At 42.5% G+C, this 17,544-nt stretch overlaps 1 protein-coding gene across 2 annotated transcripts in view; it reads left to right on the top strand.

Moving 5' to 3' along the window:
- The first annotated feature begins 5,462 nt into the window (after positions 1-5,462).
- Positions 5,463-17,544, top strand: part of ube2j2 (ubiquitin-conjugating enzyme E2, J2 (UBC6 homolog, yeast)) — a 32,265-nt gene continuing 20,183 nt past the window's right edge. Inside the window, exons 1-3 of one of the 2 annotated variants that reach the window (XM_072586497.1) lie at positions 5,463-5,661; positions 13,674-13,750; positions 16,563-16,693. In XM_072586497.1, coding sequence (XP_072442598.1) covers positions 16,563-16,693 — 131 coding nt within the window. In that variant the 5' untranslated portion in view covers positions 5,463-5,661; positions 13,674-13,750. The remainder of the gene's footprint in view (positions 5,662-13,673; positions 13,751-16,562; positions 16,694-17,544) is intronic. The other variant, XM_072586496.1, reaches the window with a different exon arrangement.

Below are 17,544 nucleotides of genomic sequence, written 5' to 3'. Positions count from 1 at the left end.
TGCAGTAACTTGCTGGGTGAGGGAGAGGTGGGGTGAGCGGGCATGTTGGTTGGAGAAAGAAGCATTGGAAATCCTCCTGAGGACTTTGGTTCATTCACAGGAAATGGGGTGGAAAGGAGTGATGTTGTTGTGCTGTGGAATGAGTGAATATGTTGGCAAGCAAGGGGTTTTGTGAGAAGCCTATTTGTCAGATTGCAGGTTTCCTTGCCTTTATCCTTCTCATTGTTTCCTTCCAATACTGTTTACAGTTTTACCCAAACTGTAAGTTGTCATGTTGTATTTAGTCACTGGCTGCCTTTTTATGACATGACATACACCTGGTCAATCAAACACAATGCAGTTTTTACACAATGCCTCTCCTATAATATGAATGTAATTGAGTTAAAACACTTCACTCGTCCAGGAATGTCTGTGAAAATGAGACACATTATAGTTGGGGAATCCAGAACTAGAGGGCATAGGTTTAGGGTGAGAGGAGAAAGATATAAAAGAGACCTAAGAGGCAACTTTTTCACGCAGAGGGTGGTATGTGTATGGAATGAGCTGCCAGAGGATGTGCTGGAGGCTGGTACATTTGCAACATTTAAGAGGCATTTGGATGGGTATATGAATAGGAAAGGGTTTGGAGGAATATGGGCCGGGTACTGGCAGGTGGGACTAGATTGGTTTGGGATATCTGGTCGGCATGGACGGGTTGGACCGAAGGGTCTGTTTCCAGGCTGAACATCTCTATGACTCTACTGTTAGCTGGGCCATTGTTTCTGTAAGGGAGCTTAAGTAAGGCATTCTTAAGTAGAGCTAACTCCGAGTGACTCCAACAGTTGCTGCGGCTAACCATTTGGTAAGTCAGCCTTCGACCGAGGTCACAAATTTGAAACCATTGTAGGAAGTCGAGTGCAAAATGGGATTTTCTGTTGTGGAGAAGGTTGTTCAGTTGGGATACCAAACCCCTGGAAGCAAATTCCCTGGGAAGCTTCAAACATGTAACAAGTTCTTGAAGAGTTAGGATTTGGGTTCTGGGGACAGAGGAACTGGAGCATTCGATTAAATTGGACCTCTCCAGCCTGGACACACAAGCCTGATTTGGTCCAAATTCCGTTACTGAAATTTGCAGAGATTGACAGCACAAGTTTTCAAAGTGGCTGGAAGTGTTGCATGTTTTAAACAAAAACAAATCGCAGAGACTCTCCCTCTTCACTTTAATGGATGTACATTTTCTCCTGCCCCTCCACGGCTCTGTCCCATCTCTTGCACTGATATCTATCCACTCTCTCCCTCTGTGTCTTTCCCTCAGCTTTCCTATTCCATCATTTACTTTCGTTTATTCCCCTCTTCACTCACTTTCTCCTGTGCTCTCCAAGTTTCTGTATCCCTCACCGCCTCTATCCCACATCTCCTCTATTCTTGTTCCTTTCTGTCCTGCTAAGAGAGAAAGCTATCTGGAATTTCATAGGATTCACTCATGAAAGATTTGCCTGGGTGTAAGGTAAGTGTCAAAGATCAGTGATTGCTCGATACACACTGACCTACAGTTCCCAAGGTTTGTTTGGATGGGATTGGGAAAAGTTGCTGTCCTGTATGGGAATCCTAGATGAAAGTGGCATCTGATTATCTGAGCTGCTGAGTCAGTTTGTGTCTGGAAGCTGAAGGATCATGCACACACACACATAGACAGGGATATATGTGCTTAATGTCCATTAGTGACCACATCACAGCTAGTCTGGTCAATTGAGGCATGAAATGTGTTTGGGAAAAGATGTGGTGGAGTGGAATTTTTGTGTTACCTGTTGAAGGAGTTGGAGAGCAAGGATGTCTTGCTCCAATTAAACAGGGCCTCAATGAGACCACACCCAGAGTACTCTGCAGTTTTGATCATTTATCTGAGGAAGGATGTCTTTGTTAAAGAGAGAACACAGACTGACGTATCAGAGGTTGAATCACTATTATGTTGGCTGGAATTCCGAAAGAGGGCGATCTCCTAGAAACCTGTAAAATTGTAATAGGATTAGATAAGATAGATGCAGGAAGGACATTCTTAATGGTGAGGGAGTCCAGGGTCACAGTCAAAGGATAGTGAGTGAACCATTTCGGCTGGAGATGAGAAATTTATTCACCCAGTGAGCCTGTGTTTTCTGTGGTAGTGAATTCCAATTGAGGCCAAGACATTGTATGATTTCAAGAAGGAATCGGATATAGCATTTGGGGCTAATGGGATCAAAGGATAAGGGGGTGGGGGAAAGCAGGAACAGGCCATTGAGTTAGATGATTGGCCATAATAACAACTGGTGGAGCATGGCCAATTCCAACCAGAAACCCAGGTCTAAAATACAGAAAACAAATGTAATGTTTACTGAAAACATGATAGTTGGCTGTTACTTTGGTTGCTGCCCGCTGAACAGCGCAGTGATAGAATCATAAAAGAATCAGATCAATTAGAGCACAGCAGATCTTGTAGCAATTGTGTCTGTGCTGACTCCCACCAAAAGTAACTTGGTTGGTCCCACTTCCCATGCTCTATCCCAGTGTAAAAAGGTCTTTGTGTAGCTGCCCAGGGAGAGGGTGATATTCATTTGATAGAAACCGATTCTTGGGACAATGAGGGTTTGTTTTCAGTTTATTTATGTTTGACCCTCATTCATCCACCAAAGCTCCCCAACATGAGGCAGGGATATTTGAAGCTTCTTAACGCTGAGGTAAAAAAATCATATGCAGCTTGGTGATTTGTGTTTGAGGGCTGGAGCTCCTTTGAGCTGGCCTGCAAATTTCAGGGCCATGAATGCATCTGTAGGTGGGATAGGCAACTCTAAAATACCTTGAATGTGAGGGGAATTGGGAACTGATGTTGATTTATGGAGAGTGTGTTGGCAAACACTTGCTGCTGTAATTTGTGGATGGCAGAGGTTTCTCTTTTATTTGTTCATCAGATGAAGGGATCACTGGCTGGGCCCCTGAACTGATTGGCCGACCAAGCCATTTCTTATCTCACCCAGGAGTCAACAACATGAGCGTGGATTTGGAGTCATAAGTAGGCCAGACAACATCAGATTTCTTTCCCTAAAGTGTATTAAGGAATCACATGTTCTTTTAATGCTAATCAGGTCATCATTGTTTAGCTTTGTTTTATATTTCACTCTGTCACAGAATTTGAACCCATTGTCGAAGTCTAGTCTAGAACACAGGATTATTACCACTACATCATTCCCTCAGGAAGTGACATAGCTGATCCAGTGCTGGATATCCCTGTAAATAATGACTGCCATGCTATGCAAAGTGCCAAATATATTTCAGTCTCACCTTCAGCATGCATGAGAGGAGTATTTGGCTGACAGGTGATATTGTTTACAATACAAAAACAGGCCCTTTGGTTTATCATATCCGCACTGGTTATCAAACATCCATCTATTCTAAATGCTTTTTCCAACATTTGGTCCAAAACCCTTGTATGCTATGGTGATTCAACTTCTCATCTAAATAGTTAAGTGCCTTGAAGGTTTCTGTCTCTCGGGCAGTGAACTCCACACATCCGGAGTCCCGCAGGTGAAAAGTACTTTCCTCAAACCCCCTGCTCCTTACCTTAAAACAATACTCCTTTGTTATAGACTCCTTTAAGGGGAGAAGTTTCCTCCCCCAACTATCCTGCCTGTGCCCCTCAAAACCTTGTACATCTCAGACATGCCAAAACCTCCTCGCTCTCATGAAAACATCTCCGCCTCTTTATTGGGTTAAAATAAAACAAAGAACTGTGAATGCTGGAGATTGCAAATAAAAACAAGTTGCTGGAGAAACTCAGGTGTGGCTGCATCTGGGCAGAGAAATCAGAGTCAGTACTTTGAGTCAGGTGACTCTTCATCAGGACTATCTAATGGGTTGATGGGGAAATATTTTGGCAAAGTTTAGAGACAGATTGGGTTTCTTGTCAAGTGAGACTGAAGAAGTCAAAAGTGGCCTAAGTGTAAGTGGGCATTGACACTGACAATCATTGTAAACTAACATACATCTGTTAGAAGTTAAAAATCACACAAAAACAGGTTTAATTGGAAGCACTAGCTTTCGGAGCGCCGCACCTTCATCAACTGGTTGTGATGAAGGAGTGGTGCTTCAAAACCTAGTGCTTCCAATTAAACCTGTTTGACTATAACCTGATGTTGTGTGATTTTTAACTTTGTACACCCCAGTCCAACAACAGCACCTCCAAATTTTACATCTGTTAGGGTCTGCTTCGTTTGGAGGTGACTGGGGTTGAGTTTTCCATCCAGATGTGATTAGTTACACCAGTTCCTGCTGTGTAGCTGGGAATTGAAGCGAGAGTGAATGAGTGAACAGCTCATGTTAAACTGGAGGCCACGCGAGGACTGAATGAACTGATGGAGCTGCGTGAGGGGTGCCGCCAGCGGGAGTGAGAACACATGGTGTAGCTCCGGGAGGAGCCGCAGGGGGGAGTGTGTGAGAAAGTGGTGTAGGTCCGGAAGGGGGCACTAGGGGGAGTGTGTGAGCACATGGTGGATATCCGGGAGGAGCCACTAGGGGGAGTGTGTGAGCACACGGTGGATATCCGAGAGGAGCCACTAGGGGGAGTGTGTGAGCACACGGTGGATATCCGGGAGGAGCCACTAGGGGGAGTGTGTGAACACACGGTGGATATCCGAGAGGAGCCACTAGGGGGAGTGTGCGAGCACACGGTAGATATCCGAGAGGAGCCACTAGGGGGAGTGTGTGAGCACACGGTGGATATCCGAGAGGAGCCACTAAGGGGAGTGTGTGAGCACACGGTGGATATCCGAGAGGAGCCACTAGGGGGAGTGTGCGAGCACACGGTAGATATCCGAGAGGAGCCACTAGGGGGAGTGTGCGAGCACACGGTGGATATCCGAGAGGAGCCACTAAGGGGAGTGTGTGAGCACACGGTGGATATCCGAGAGGAGCCACTAGGAGGAGTGTGTGAGCACACGGTGGATATCCGAGAGGAGCTACTAGGGGGAGTGTGTGAGCACACGGTGGATATCCGAGAGGAGCCACTAGGGGGAGTGTGTGAGCACACGGTGGATATCCGGGAGGGGCCACTAGGGGGAGTGTGTGAGCACACGGTGGATATCCGAGAGGAGCCACTAGGAGGAGTGTGTGAGCACACGGTGGATATCCGAGAGGAGCCACTAGGGGGAGTGTGTGAGCACACGGTGGATATCCGAGAGGAGCCACTAGGGGGAGTGTGTGAGCACACGGTGGATATCCGAGAGGAGCCACTAGGGGGAGTGTGTGAGCACACGGTGGATATCCGAGAGGAGCCACTAGGGGGAGTGTGTGAGCACACGGTGGATATCCGGGAGGAGCCACTAGGGGGAGTGTGTGAGCACACGGTGGATATCCAGGAGGAGCCACTAGGGGGAGTGTGTGAGCACACGGTGGATATCCGGGAGGGGCCACTAGGGGGAGTGTGTGAGCGGCCCGAGCCGGGCGCCCGGATGGGTTTTGCTGCTGCACCAGGCCGGGCCCGTGGCCGCCATATTAGCGCCGCCGCCGCCGCCGCTTTTCCGTGGTGCCGGGATTCGGTTCATTTTCTCGGGGAAGGACAGGCGGCGAAATCCCGCCGGGGTGGCGATCCGCGGTGCGGCTGCTCGGCCAGGATCCCGTTCAGAAGGCGCTGGAACTGGATTTCATGTCGAGGTAAATACCGAGGGCCTGCGGGCGGAGGACGGACGGACCGACGGGAGGGAGGCCCGAGGTGTCCAGCTCGGGCCTAGGGGACAGAGGCGGCTCGGTGCTTGGGCCTAGCCCGACCTCCCCATCCCCTCCGGGTGCCGCCGGGAGCTGGGGAGTGCGGCCTCTGAACGAGTCTCTGTGACACCCGGAACTCCCAATGGGATTAAAAATACAAAATTAAATCTCAGCCTCATGATGCTGCTCCCTGTCTCTGATCCCGGAGAACCGGCCCCCACCGTTACCGCCCCGTCAACAAAGCGGCTTTGGGAAATCTGAGCTGCCAGCTCCCTTCACCCTGTTGAGTCTTTGAGATCCTGAGGAGGAAAACCCGCTCAGAGATTGTTGGAGATACTCAGCAGGTCCTGCAGCTTCTGTGGAGAGAAACCCGTTCACTGCTGAAGAATCGAAACGTCGACTCTCCTCCTCCTCCTCCCCCCAACAGATGCCGCCGGACCTGCTGAGTTTCTCCAGCATTTTCTGTGTTTGACTGGAGAATAGCTAGTGTGGCACCTTTTATTGTTGAAGAGGGATAACAGGTATAAACCGGAAAACCAAAGGCCAGTGAGTCCATCGAAATTTCTCATGAGGACGTAATCTTAATTTGGAGAAGCAAGGGATTAATCAAGGAAAGCCAACATAGCTTTGTCAGGGAGTCATCATGTCTGACAGGTTTGATCCAGATTTTGAGAGGTAACGAAAAGTGTGGATGAAGGTAGTGCAGTGGATGTAGTTGGTATGGATTTTGTAAGGCTTTTTCATATGAGAGACTAGTCAAGAAGGTAAAAGCCCATGGAATCCAGAGCAAATTGAATCTAAATTTGGCTTAAAAGCAGGTTATTGTTGAAGGTTGTTTTTGTGATAAGAAGTTTGTGTCTAATGATGTACGACAGAGTTTGGTTCTGGGTCCCTTGCTGTTTGTAGTGTACATTAATGTCCTAGACATGAATGTATGAGTTTTGATCAGTAAGTTCACAGATGATACAAAATTTGGAGGTGTGATAAATGTTGATAAGGAAAGCCTTAGACTACAGTATAATATAGATTGCCAGAACAACAGCAAATGGAATTTCATCCTGAAAAGTGTGAGGTGATGCATTTTTGTAGGACGAGCAACAAGGGAGTACATGATGAATGTAGGATGCTAAGAAATACAGAGGATCAGCGGGATCTTGCTGTGCAAGACCACAGTTTCTTGAAGGCAATATGATAGGTGGATAATGTGATTAAGAACACATATGCAGTACTTGTCTTTTATTAGTTCAGGCATTGAATACAAGAGCGGGGTTTATGATGGAGCTGGATAAGACATGGTTAGGCCACAGTTAGAGTGTTGTGTGCAGTTCTGGTCATCGCAATATAGGAACTATGTCATTGCACTAGAGAGGGCACAGAGGAAACGTACAGGATTTTGCCTGAGCTGGTGAGTTTAAGTTTTTAAGTCTAGATAGGCTGGGGGTTGTTTTCCTTTGATCAGAGAAATCTGAGGAGTGACCTAATTGGGGTATACTACAATGGGGGTCATAAATAGTAAGAAACATTTCCCCTTAGAAGGATCCATAACCCATGGGCATAGATTTAAGGTAAGGGCCAGGAGGTTTAGAGGGGATTTAAGGAAGAATTTATTTCACCCAACAGATGCTAGGTATCTGGAGCTTACTGCCTGAAAGAGACAGAATCACTGCATATTCAAGTACAGTATTTAGATGATCACTTGAAATGTCATATGTACAAGGTTTTGGGCCAAGCATTGGAAAATGGATTAGAGTAGATAGGTGCTCAATAGCTGGTGTGATATAGTAGGTCAAAGGGGTTCTTGGTGGTGTATGACTCTATGTCTCTAATGTAGGGCTTGAAGCAGCCAATTTCTGCACAGTCAGGTCATTTATATTTTGTGATATTGGCTAAGATAAATATTGGCCAGGATGCTGGAGGTTTTTCTCCTGCTCTTTGAAATGATGCTGTGGGATTGTTAACATCCGTCATGGGGAGAAAACCATGTGTCAGCATTTTAACAGCTCAGCAGAAAGGCAGCACCTCCTACAGTGCAGCATTTTCTAAGTACTGCACTGACTGTCAGCCTGGAACTTTGCGCTTGAAGCTCATGAATGAGACTTGAATCCACAACCTTCTATCTCAATGGCCGTTGCACTGCTGACTAAATCATTGCTGATAAACACCCCCAGAGTGTTTCACAAAGACCCATAATCAAGATTGTTGCATAAAATTAAGGCACGAGAGAATAGGTTATCCTGGATGTTCGTAAGGTTTTGGCTAAGATGTGAAGTGATAAGTACTCGTTAAGTGAATGATACTGAACTCAAAGGCTGGATCCTGGGATTTGTTGCTGGGGCTTCTGTTCTTTCTGGTGTATATTGTGGTTTGGGAAATTTTGCATTTTGGACCAATTTGTAATTATCAAACTTAGGTGTTGATGAGAAGGACTGGGTAAGCAACAAAATTGGATGTATTCTGCAGAAAATGATGCAGGAGAAAGAGCTGAGGATCTGAAGGGAAAACCTTGTTGAACATCAGTGCAATGTTAGTGGTGGTGATGAGGGGCATGTGCCATCTTGGGCAGTATAAAAAGGAGCAAGCACAAGCCCAGGAGCTGGAGATGTACACATCAGTGGTTCGACTCCATTTTGGGTATTGGATGCTTCTAGACATCATAAAACAGATTTGAAGGAAGGGCAACTAAGTTCATTAATGTATTGTCCAAGATATAAGAAAAGAGATGCACTTTATTTATTGAAGAAAAATGGCTTGGGGTTGATCTCAAGATATTTCGGATGTTGAAGGAAATAAACAAATCCATAAACATTGCTCAAGGTAACTTTCGATATTTTGCAGAGCATAGCTCGTTTGAACTTGCCTATTGCAGTTCTGACATACCTGCTGCCTCTGGTTATCAGAGTAAACAACCAGGCTTGTTTGTCTAGGCAGCACTGTCTTCACCATTATTGTTGTAAATAATCAAGTGAAATATTTCCTGTCAGTGTTGCTAGTCTTCATTTGTGTATTTATCTCATGTCTAGTTGTTCATTCTACTCTCACAAGACAATTGTGTTACAGTGATTTAAAAGGAAAATGATTTCCCTCAAATAAACAATCTTGCCAATAATCTTCAAATTTGTCAACTTAGACCTGACTAAAATTTTATGTCAACACATGGTTCACATTTTATGATTAGGTCTGGACAGATTCAGTACCAATTGAAGTGTTGAGATTCTTTGCTACTGGCCTGTACAGCTAGGCTGCTCCGAATCGCTGGTAAGACATAATGCACTGAAATGTGGAAAATTCTTGGGAAAACATACTTTTCTCATACCCAGCACCACCTCTTGCTTGTCATAGTCCGACACACGATAAGGGAAGTGTCACCATGATGTTTTGGCAGGCATTGTGTAGCTACTGTTTGGCCTTTAGTCATCTCATTGGCTGAAAATATTTGTATTCTGCTTCTTTACAGAGCTAATATCCCTGCCGCTCAAGGAGAACACAAAAAGAGGCTGCGAATGTATGTCCATAGTGTGTTCTGAGTGGGCAGATGGTGTATCAATGTTAGGAAATGTGAGGTGTTTACATTGGTCATAGACTAGAAAAGCAGAATTTCTTTCATGCAGTGAAACTGTAAATGTTGATGTTCAGGGGGAGTTTGGTTGTACTCCTGCAAAGATACAAAATTAGCAACAGTTGCAGGAGGCAATTTATTGCAAGGGGATTTACAGCATGAGAATAAGGAAGTCTTGCTACAATTGTACAGGGCTTTGGCGAGATCATACCTGGAGTATTGTGTGCAATTTTGATGTCTACTTGTAAGGAAGGATATACATGCACTGGAGACCGTACAGCAGAGGTTCACTAGATTCATCTCAGGCCTGAGAGGATTGTACTGACTACTGAGAGGCTGAGTAAACTGAGTCAATGTAAGGAGAAATTTCTTCATTCAAAACATTGAATCTTCAACCCCAAATAATTGTGGGTACTCTGAAATAAAAACCAAAAGTGCTGGAGAAGTTCAATAGATCCAGCAATATCTGCGGCAAGAGAAACCAGGTTAATGTTTTAAGTCTAATGACTCTTCTTTGGCACTCTGAAGTTCTGAAGGATGGAAGAAGAATCATACTGGATTCACAATGTTAGCTCTGTTTATTTCTCCACAGATCCAGATCATCTGGATTTCTCTTGCACTTAGAGATGGGCGGCACGGTGGCTCAATGGTTAGCACTACCTGCCTCACAGCACCAGGGTCCCAGGTTCGATTCCAGCCTCGGGTGACTGTGTGGAGTTTGAACATTCTCCCCATGTCTGCGTGGGTTTCCTCCCACAGTCCAAACATGTGTAGATCGAGTGAATTGGCCATGCTAAATTGCCCATAGTGTTGGGTGCATTAGTCAGAGGGAAATGGGTCTGGTTAGGTTACTCTTCGGAGGGTCAGTGTGGACTTGTTGGGCCGAAGGGCCTGTTTCCACACTGTAGAGAATCTAATCTAATCTTAGTGCAGATAGAGAGATGAAATAAAACATAATTTTCATTTATTGATAAACACGTTGATCGTGTTTATCAAAAGATTGAGGGCTGCGATAGCTTTTTGAAATCGTGCATTAGGGGCAGCAAAGTGGAGTTGAGGCAGCAGGTCAGTCATTTTCAATTGCTGTTACTTATATTCTCTTCCATCCTGATCTAATTGTTATACTTTTAAAGGTTTGTGTATCTGAATCTCTTGGTGTTTTAGTCATGTAGTGCGTATTATAAACCTATCAAATTGCAGTATCTCTCGCTCTCTGCATTAAATTTCATCCATAAGGCGAAGTGTTAGCCTAGCAGTATTGTCACCAGACTGTTAATCAAGAGACCAGGTAATGTCCTGGGGACCAGAATTCAAATGTTACCATGACAGATATGGAATATAAATTCAATAAAAATCTGGGAATAAAGGTCTAGTGTCTAGGAAGGAAAGCCATCTGGTTCACTATTGTCCTTCAGGGAAAGGAGTCTGCTGCTGTTGCCCGGTCTGGCCTACATATGACTCCAGACCCACAGCGATGTGGCTGACTCTTAACTACTCTGGGCACTTAGAGTTGGGCAATAAATGCAGGCCTAGCAGTGAAGCCCATATCCCCTGAACGAAATGTTTAAAATGTGTTCAGTTTATTAATCAGCTATTAATTGCTCAGTCATCTCAGCTGTTAATCATGCTGCCTATTTTTGTATCATTTGCAAATATTGGGATTCTGACACAGATCAGAGAATTCTTGAAAGAAGAGCAGTATTCCTAGTGAACCTCCGTGAACACCACTGTTCCAGCTGCCTGTCTGCAAAATTAACCATATTAACCTTATTGTGAATTTTCTTTATGTAAACATTTTTAAAAATAACATCTGCCAAATACAGCTCTCTGTTTTCAAGTATGTACTGCTGCCTTTAACATTTATCAACAGAGACCTGATTTAATTATTTGTATTTTGACACCTAGAAACTCACCCGTTTAGTTTTATTTTCTTTATTCTTTTGTGGAATGCAGGTGTTGTCCATCCCTAACTGCCCTGAGTGTCTTGCTTTGATTTAGGGGGTAGTTAAGAGTCAGCCACGTTGCTGTAAATCCAGAGTCACACATTTTCAGGCCAGGTAAGGACGGCAGATTTCCTTCTCTAAAGGACATTAGGGAGCCATGTAGTCTACATAGAAAATATGAACAGGAGTGGACAATTCAGACCTTTGAGCCTGCACTACCAATCAAAACGATCATGGCCAATCACCCAATTCAGTAACCTGTTCCTGTTTTCTCCACAGTTTTTGATCCTCTTAGCCCTAAGAAGTATATCTATCAAGAAGGCACATGACTTCTGTCAAGTGACTGGCAGGACACTATTGTATTCATAGATGGTACTGTTGAATTTACAAACAGGCCAGAAGCCATGGTTTTATGACAATCCATGGTTTCATGGTCACAATTACTGGTGACCAGCTTGACGTTATTTTATTGAACTTAATTTCCACCAGCTGCCATGCTGGAATTTGTCCCCATGTTCCCTGGACATTAGCTTGGGCAACAGAATTACCAGTCGAGTGACATTACCACAGTATCCCTGCATTTATACTGTTTATCTCCTTTTGGCAAAGGTCAATCTGTCCAGAACTGTGGCAGCACTTCCATATTGAGTAATGTTTCAGCTTGTGATCTGTTTTTGACTGACCTCTGCATTCTAAAATCCAAGCAATCAGGGTTATAGTTGCTTTCTCTTTGTTTGAATTCTTTCCAGTAATACTTCATCTATGGTAATCTTCATCTAGGATCCTTTCATTCTCATTTTCACATTGGGAAGCTAAGGTGTTCATTTAGTATTTCCAGTCAATTCTTTGTGCTTACTAAAATGTTTTCCTTGACTATATTGTTTTACTTGCCCTCTCCCAAAATTGGCATTTTCTTTCTCTGTTCCACCTATTTTCATATTTTCTTTTCATTTTTCTAATCTATTGTTTGCATTCCTTTTGTGTTTTCAGAATTCTAGGTTTTGCTAGTTTCAGGTTTGACAATGTACATGTTTTTTAATTCAATTTGAATTTCTTCATTGAAGGAGCTCCAGCTTCGAATGCAGCAACTTTATCTCTGGTAATTGACCCCAATGTGAAAAGTTCCCACTCTTTGTGCTGTGTTTTAGTTCATTTTCCAATTTATCTGGGGTTCATACCTCGCTGTAAAAAATTTTCCTCATTTTGTAATATTTTAGCTGTTTCCAGATGATGTTGACCCCTGTGTTCATGACCAACTCCAAATTATTTCCTTAACTTACCCGGCGCTGTAGAACTCAACTGATCTTGAAAGTAGTCTAGGACACATCGTAGAAACCCCTCTCCTTTGATGCCTCTTTCACTGCTCTTACTTCATTTTATTTTTCAATAATTACAGCCATTTATTATAGTTGTTTTGTGTCTGTTTTCTCTAATTTGTCTAAATAACTTGTGCAGTAGCCTTTGGTCATGTATACAATAAGTATGCAAGAGAATAGAAGTTCCCTTAACTAACCACGAAGGTTCAGGTTTTGTATTATCTGTATGTTGGCTCTTCTCTTCCTACTGAAATAGTTCCCTCTTGAATATTACCGAACCAGGAGTGTTTAGTTCCTAGTCTTGCCTTTGCTTAAGCTGCATTTCTGTTGATGCTGTTTACTGTTCCCAGTAGGCCATTCAAAGTGCAGAGTATTCTATAAACAGCATCCAGAAGCACTTTCTAAATCAGTATGTTTCAAGACCAATAAAGAGTGAAACATTGCTGATTTAAGAAACTGAATTTGGGTAAATAACACTTTTGGAGAGTAGGAGAGCAATTAAATCACGGCACTGCTAGGTTCAGAATAAAAACATAAATGTGCAATGAATCCAAAGATAAGGAAAACTCAGTGAGGTTAAACTTGATCTGGCTCAATTTAATTAGATGGAGTAATTAGTAAACAAGATGTCTGATCAGACATGGGCAATTTTCAAGTATGGAACAAATTTAAGGCAAACTCCCCCACAATGGAGATCAGTGGAAAGATAAATTAAAAATAAACCTAAAAGGTAGGACTGACTATTAAAAAGTCATGAGGGAATGCATCAAAGAGAGGAGATTAAGAAGACTAAGAGAAAACATGAACCAGATTAGCCAATAACAGGAAATTAATGAAGACCATCTATAGACATTTTAAAAAGTGTGAGAATAATTAAAGAGGAGGACTGCTTAAGGAGGAATGGTACAATCCAGTTTTGAAAGGTATGGGAAGATGAGAGAGCTCCTAAATATTTGGTGACAGGTTTTTATTAAATGGGAGCAATAATGTCAGGGGAACCAAACTGAAGGGAGAATCATATTCTGCTGAAGTTAGCACACTGCATGTTGGGCGTCTTCCTGGGCTCTGACACAGACCCACTGCTGTTGATGGAAAGCAGAGAGGCAATAGCAGAGGTTCTGATTGCAATTTTTCAATTTTCCTTAGATATACAAATTGTGCCATGGCCTGAAGGGTAACCAATGTAACACCTCTGCTCAGGAAAAGAGAGGAGGATAAACCAGGTAATTATTGATGAGCTAGTCTAATATCAAGTGTGAGTACACACTTAGAATCCATTCTTGCAAATAAAATTAGTTAGGCGTTACAAATGTATTAACTAACTAAGAACTGCCAGCATGGATACATTGAAGCAAATTATATTTGACAAATGTTTTGGAAAACCTGGTCAATTGGACTTGTAACGTGAATGTAGCTGTTGTGCTGATTATAGATTTTTCAGAAGCCATTTGGATGAATTTTCAGAGGGTACAGGAGTATTGTATAAGAGATAACAAAGCCTAAACAAAGCATTAGTTTTAATGGGTATTACTTAGATTGAAGCTTAGGTGGAAGTTGTGTCCTGGGGTCAGCATTCACTACCATTTTGTTTCCCGAATGTTTAGTTGATTTAGACTTGCATACAGGAAACATTGGAATTTGATGATAGCCCAAATTAAAATGGTTGCAATCAATGAGGGCAATATTGTAACATTTGAGGAAGACATAGGTGAGCAGAATGCACAGATTTTGCCAGATATAATTTAAGTGCCAGTGAATGGGAGACAATAATGAAGTTATATAGCCAGTGGTTTGGCCACAGTTAAGAGTTTTGTAATCTCCCTTAAGCCTGCTGTTAAAGGAGGGAGATTAAAACTATTGAGAGTATAAACTGTAGATTTACCAGATTAATAAATGGGTGAAAAGAGTAGCTTTTTTGGGTGTAGATTTGCTTGCTGAGCTGGAAGGTTCATTTCCAGACGTTTCATCACCCTACTAGGTAACCTCTTCAGCACTGGGCTAACGGGCAAAGCACTGCAGATACTTCCTGCTTTCTATTTATATGTTTGGGTTTCTTTGGGTTGGTGATGTCATTTCCTGTTTTCTCAGGGTGTGGTAGATGGGGGTCTAACTCGATGTGTTTGTTGATAGAGTTCCAGTTGGAATGCCATGCTTCTAGGAATTCTTGTGCATGTCTCTGTTTGGCTTGTCCTAGGGTGGCTGTGTTGTCCCAGTCGAAGCGGTGTCCTTCCTTATCTGTACATACTACATTGGACAAAGAGGCAGAAAACTAGCCACCAGAATACATGAACATCAACTAGCCACAAAACGACATGACCCTCTCTCACTAGTATCCATACATACAGATAAGGCAGGACAACACATCCATCCTAGGACAAGCCAAACAGAGACACACACAAGAATTCCTAGAAGCATGGCATTCCAACTGGAACTCTATCAACAAGCACATCGAGTTAGACCCCCATCTACCACCCCCTGAGAAAAAGAACAGGAAATGACATCACCACAGGAAATAGCATCACCATCCCAAAGAAACCCAAACATATAAATAGAAAGCAGGAGTCAACAGCAGTGCTTTGCCTGGAGGCCCACTGAAGATGTTACCTAGTATGGTGACAAAACATCTGGAAATGAGCCTTCCAGATCAGCAGGCAAACCTACATCCAGAACCTCAACCTGAGCTACAAATCTTCTCAAAACTTGCTAAGTAGCTTTTTTGGAAGGTATCAGATATTGGGACCATTTGCATTAGAGTGGCAGTTTCAAAGAATGATGCACCACAGCAGGAGGCCATTTGATCCTTTGTGAATGTGTTGGCTATTTGGTGGATCTATCAGTTTAAATCACGTCCCAACATTTTTCCTCTAGCCCTGTTTTTAAAAAAAATTTTCAAATATTAATTCAATTCCCTTTTGAAAGTTATTAATTAATCCATTTCTAACTCCCTTATCAGGCAATGCATTCCAGATCGCAACAACTCACTGAATTTTTGTTTTTACGTTTCATGATCTTTCCTCTGGCTGTTTTGTCTACTACCTTAATCCATTTTCTCTGGTAATCAACCCTTCAATTGCTACAACAGTTTATTCTGCTTTACTAAGTTCAAGCATATTTGTGACTTTGAAAACCGATGAAATCTGCTCTTAGCCTCCTTAGTGGAAAACAATCCTAGGTTCCCTGGCTGTCAGTGTAAATTAAGTTTCCCCATTCCTACTAAATCTCTACTGTACCCTCTGCTAGCCTCTGTTGTTCTTCCCAGAGTTGAACACAAAACTCCATCAGAGGATAACTAGTGTTTAATAAAATTTTAGAATAGCATCCTTGCTTTTGTAATCTTAGCTTCTGTTAATAATAAAGCCATGTGCTCTTCTAATACTGTTCTCAACAGTGCTCTGGTGCCTTCACCGATTGCTTATGTGCACACACCCAGCACCACTACCACATCCTTGCTCTCTGTTATTAAACCCTATTTAACACGTACGTCCATTTATATTTCCTTCCCCTGTTCTTCCACCAAAATGTATCATTTCTTTCTTGTCATGAGAAATTTAATTGGTGATGTGTGCCTATTTCATGAATCCTTGTCCTTAACTTTGTTACCATCCCTCCTCATGATTTACTACATTACTGACATGAAGGAAACATACTGCTGGTCCTGTGAAAGGCAACTTCAAGAGCTGGGAGTTGAACAAGATCTCCAGCACAGCAATATTCAGATTACTGTTGCTGCATGTACTAGTTGGAAGGAAGATGCATTTATATAACTTAGTTTAAGGTGTAATTTTACCATTGTCTTCAAGTTGTCTCAAGGTGTTTCATGTCCAAAGATTTTTTGAACTATTGCTCAGTGCCATGTGAAACTTTGTAAACCCATCTTATCAGTTTGTACTGTAGACCACCACAGTCACCTTCTCTGGAAATGATCTTGTGCGTGTTCCTTGCACAAATAGCTTATGCTGTCTATCTAATGAAATAAAATAAAAGCTTAAAACCCTTTAAACTGCTGAATGAGATAATTGTTTTTGTCTAACTTAGATGAGCAACAACAGTAATAAGCGAGCTCCAACAACAGCAACACAGAGACTGAAACAGGACTATCTTCGAATAAAGAAAGACCCAGTGCCTTATATCTGTGCTGAACCTCTCCCATCTAATATTCTTGAATGGTAAGTACATGTAGCATTAATAAATTTGCTTAATAAATTGTGCACGTCACATCTCACCATCATCGTAGTTAAAGATGAAGAAGCTGATTCAGCCAATCTTGCTTCTCACTGGTTATGAAATGACTCTGAAGTCCACACTACATTGCAACTTCTAATTGAGACTCAATTTGTTCATGATTTTTCACTCCACTATTCTCTCCATGTACTGATCACTTCTGAAGACTTGGATCACTGAATTCGCCTTTTACTAAATTCAGTCTGTATTTCCCATGTCCACTGTAACAATTTAATGTGAAATATGGTTCAAGCTTTTCCTTCCTGTAACTATCTTTGTTTACCATCCTATCTGTCCAAAATATGAAAAGCAGAATTTTCTCCAATGTTTGAAAATCTCTTTAAACCAGGCTAGAGAAATTTGGCTTTTCTCTCAGCTACCTCCAATGTTTGAATGATACCAAACAGGGCACAGCACAGAAGGTGATGTCTGTCTAAAGCACTGCTCGGTTTGCTGTTGACATTTTGTGCTTTGTGCTCTTCTGTTTTGGCTTTTATTGTTAAACATAGTTAAATTCTTCTTCACACTGGCTGAAAATGTTGTGTCCAACCTGATGAGCCTTCTAGGTTTGTTTTGTTTCCAACTTCATCTGTAGCTAATTATAGTAAGTTTTCATTTTTAAAGTTTGTGCCTGATTATCACTTATTCAGCTGTGATATTTAACTCTTCTTTGTGAGATGGTGCAACCAGGCTGCAGTTTCTGTCTCGCTGTCTAAATATGGATTTCTATGACACACTTTCCTTACTTTGTTCCAGTTTTATACAAAGTAGTGAAAGAAACTTGGCCAGAGAACTG

This window comes from Chiloscyllium punctatum, chromosome 16, assembly GCF_047496795.1.
Source record: "Chiloscyllium punctatum isolate Juve2018m chromosome 16, sChiPun1.3, whole genome shotgun sequence".
Classification (NCBI taxonomy): Eukaryota; Metazoa; Chordata; class Chondrichthyes; order Orectolobiformes; family Hemiscylliidae; genus Chiloscyllium; species Chiloscyllium punctatum.
Note: the sequence above shows the minus strand (reverse complement) of the source record. Positions and strands in the feature narration are given on the sequence as shown.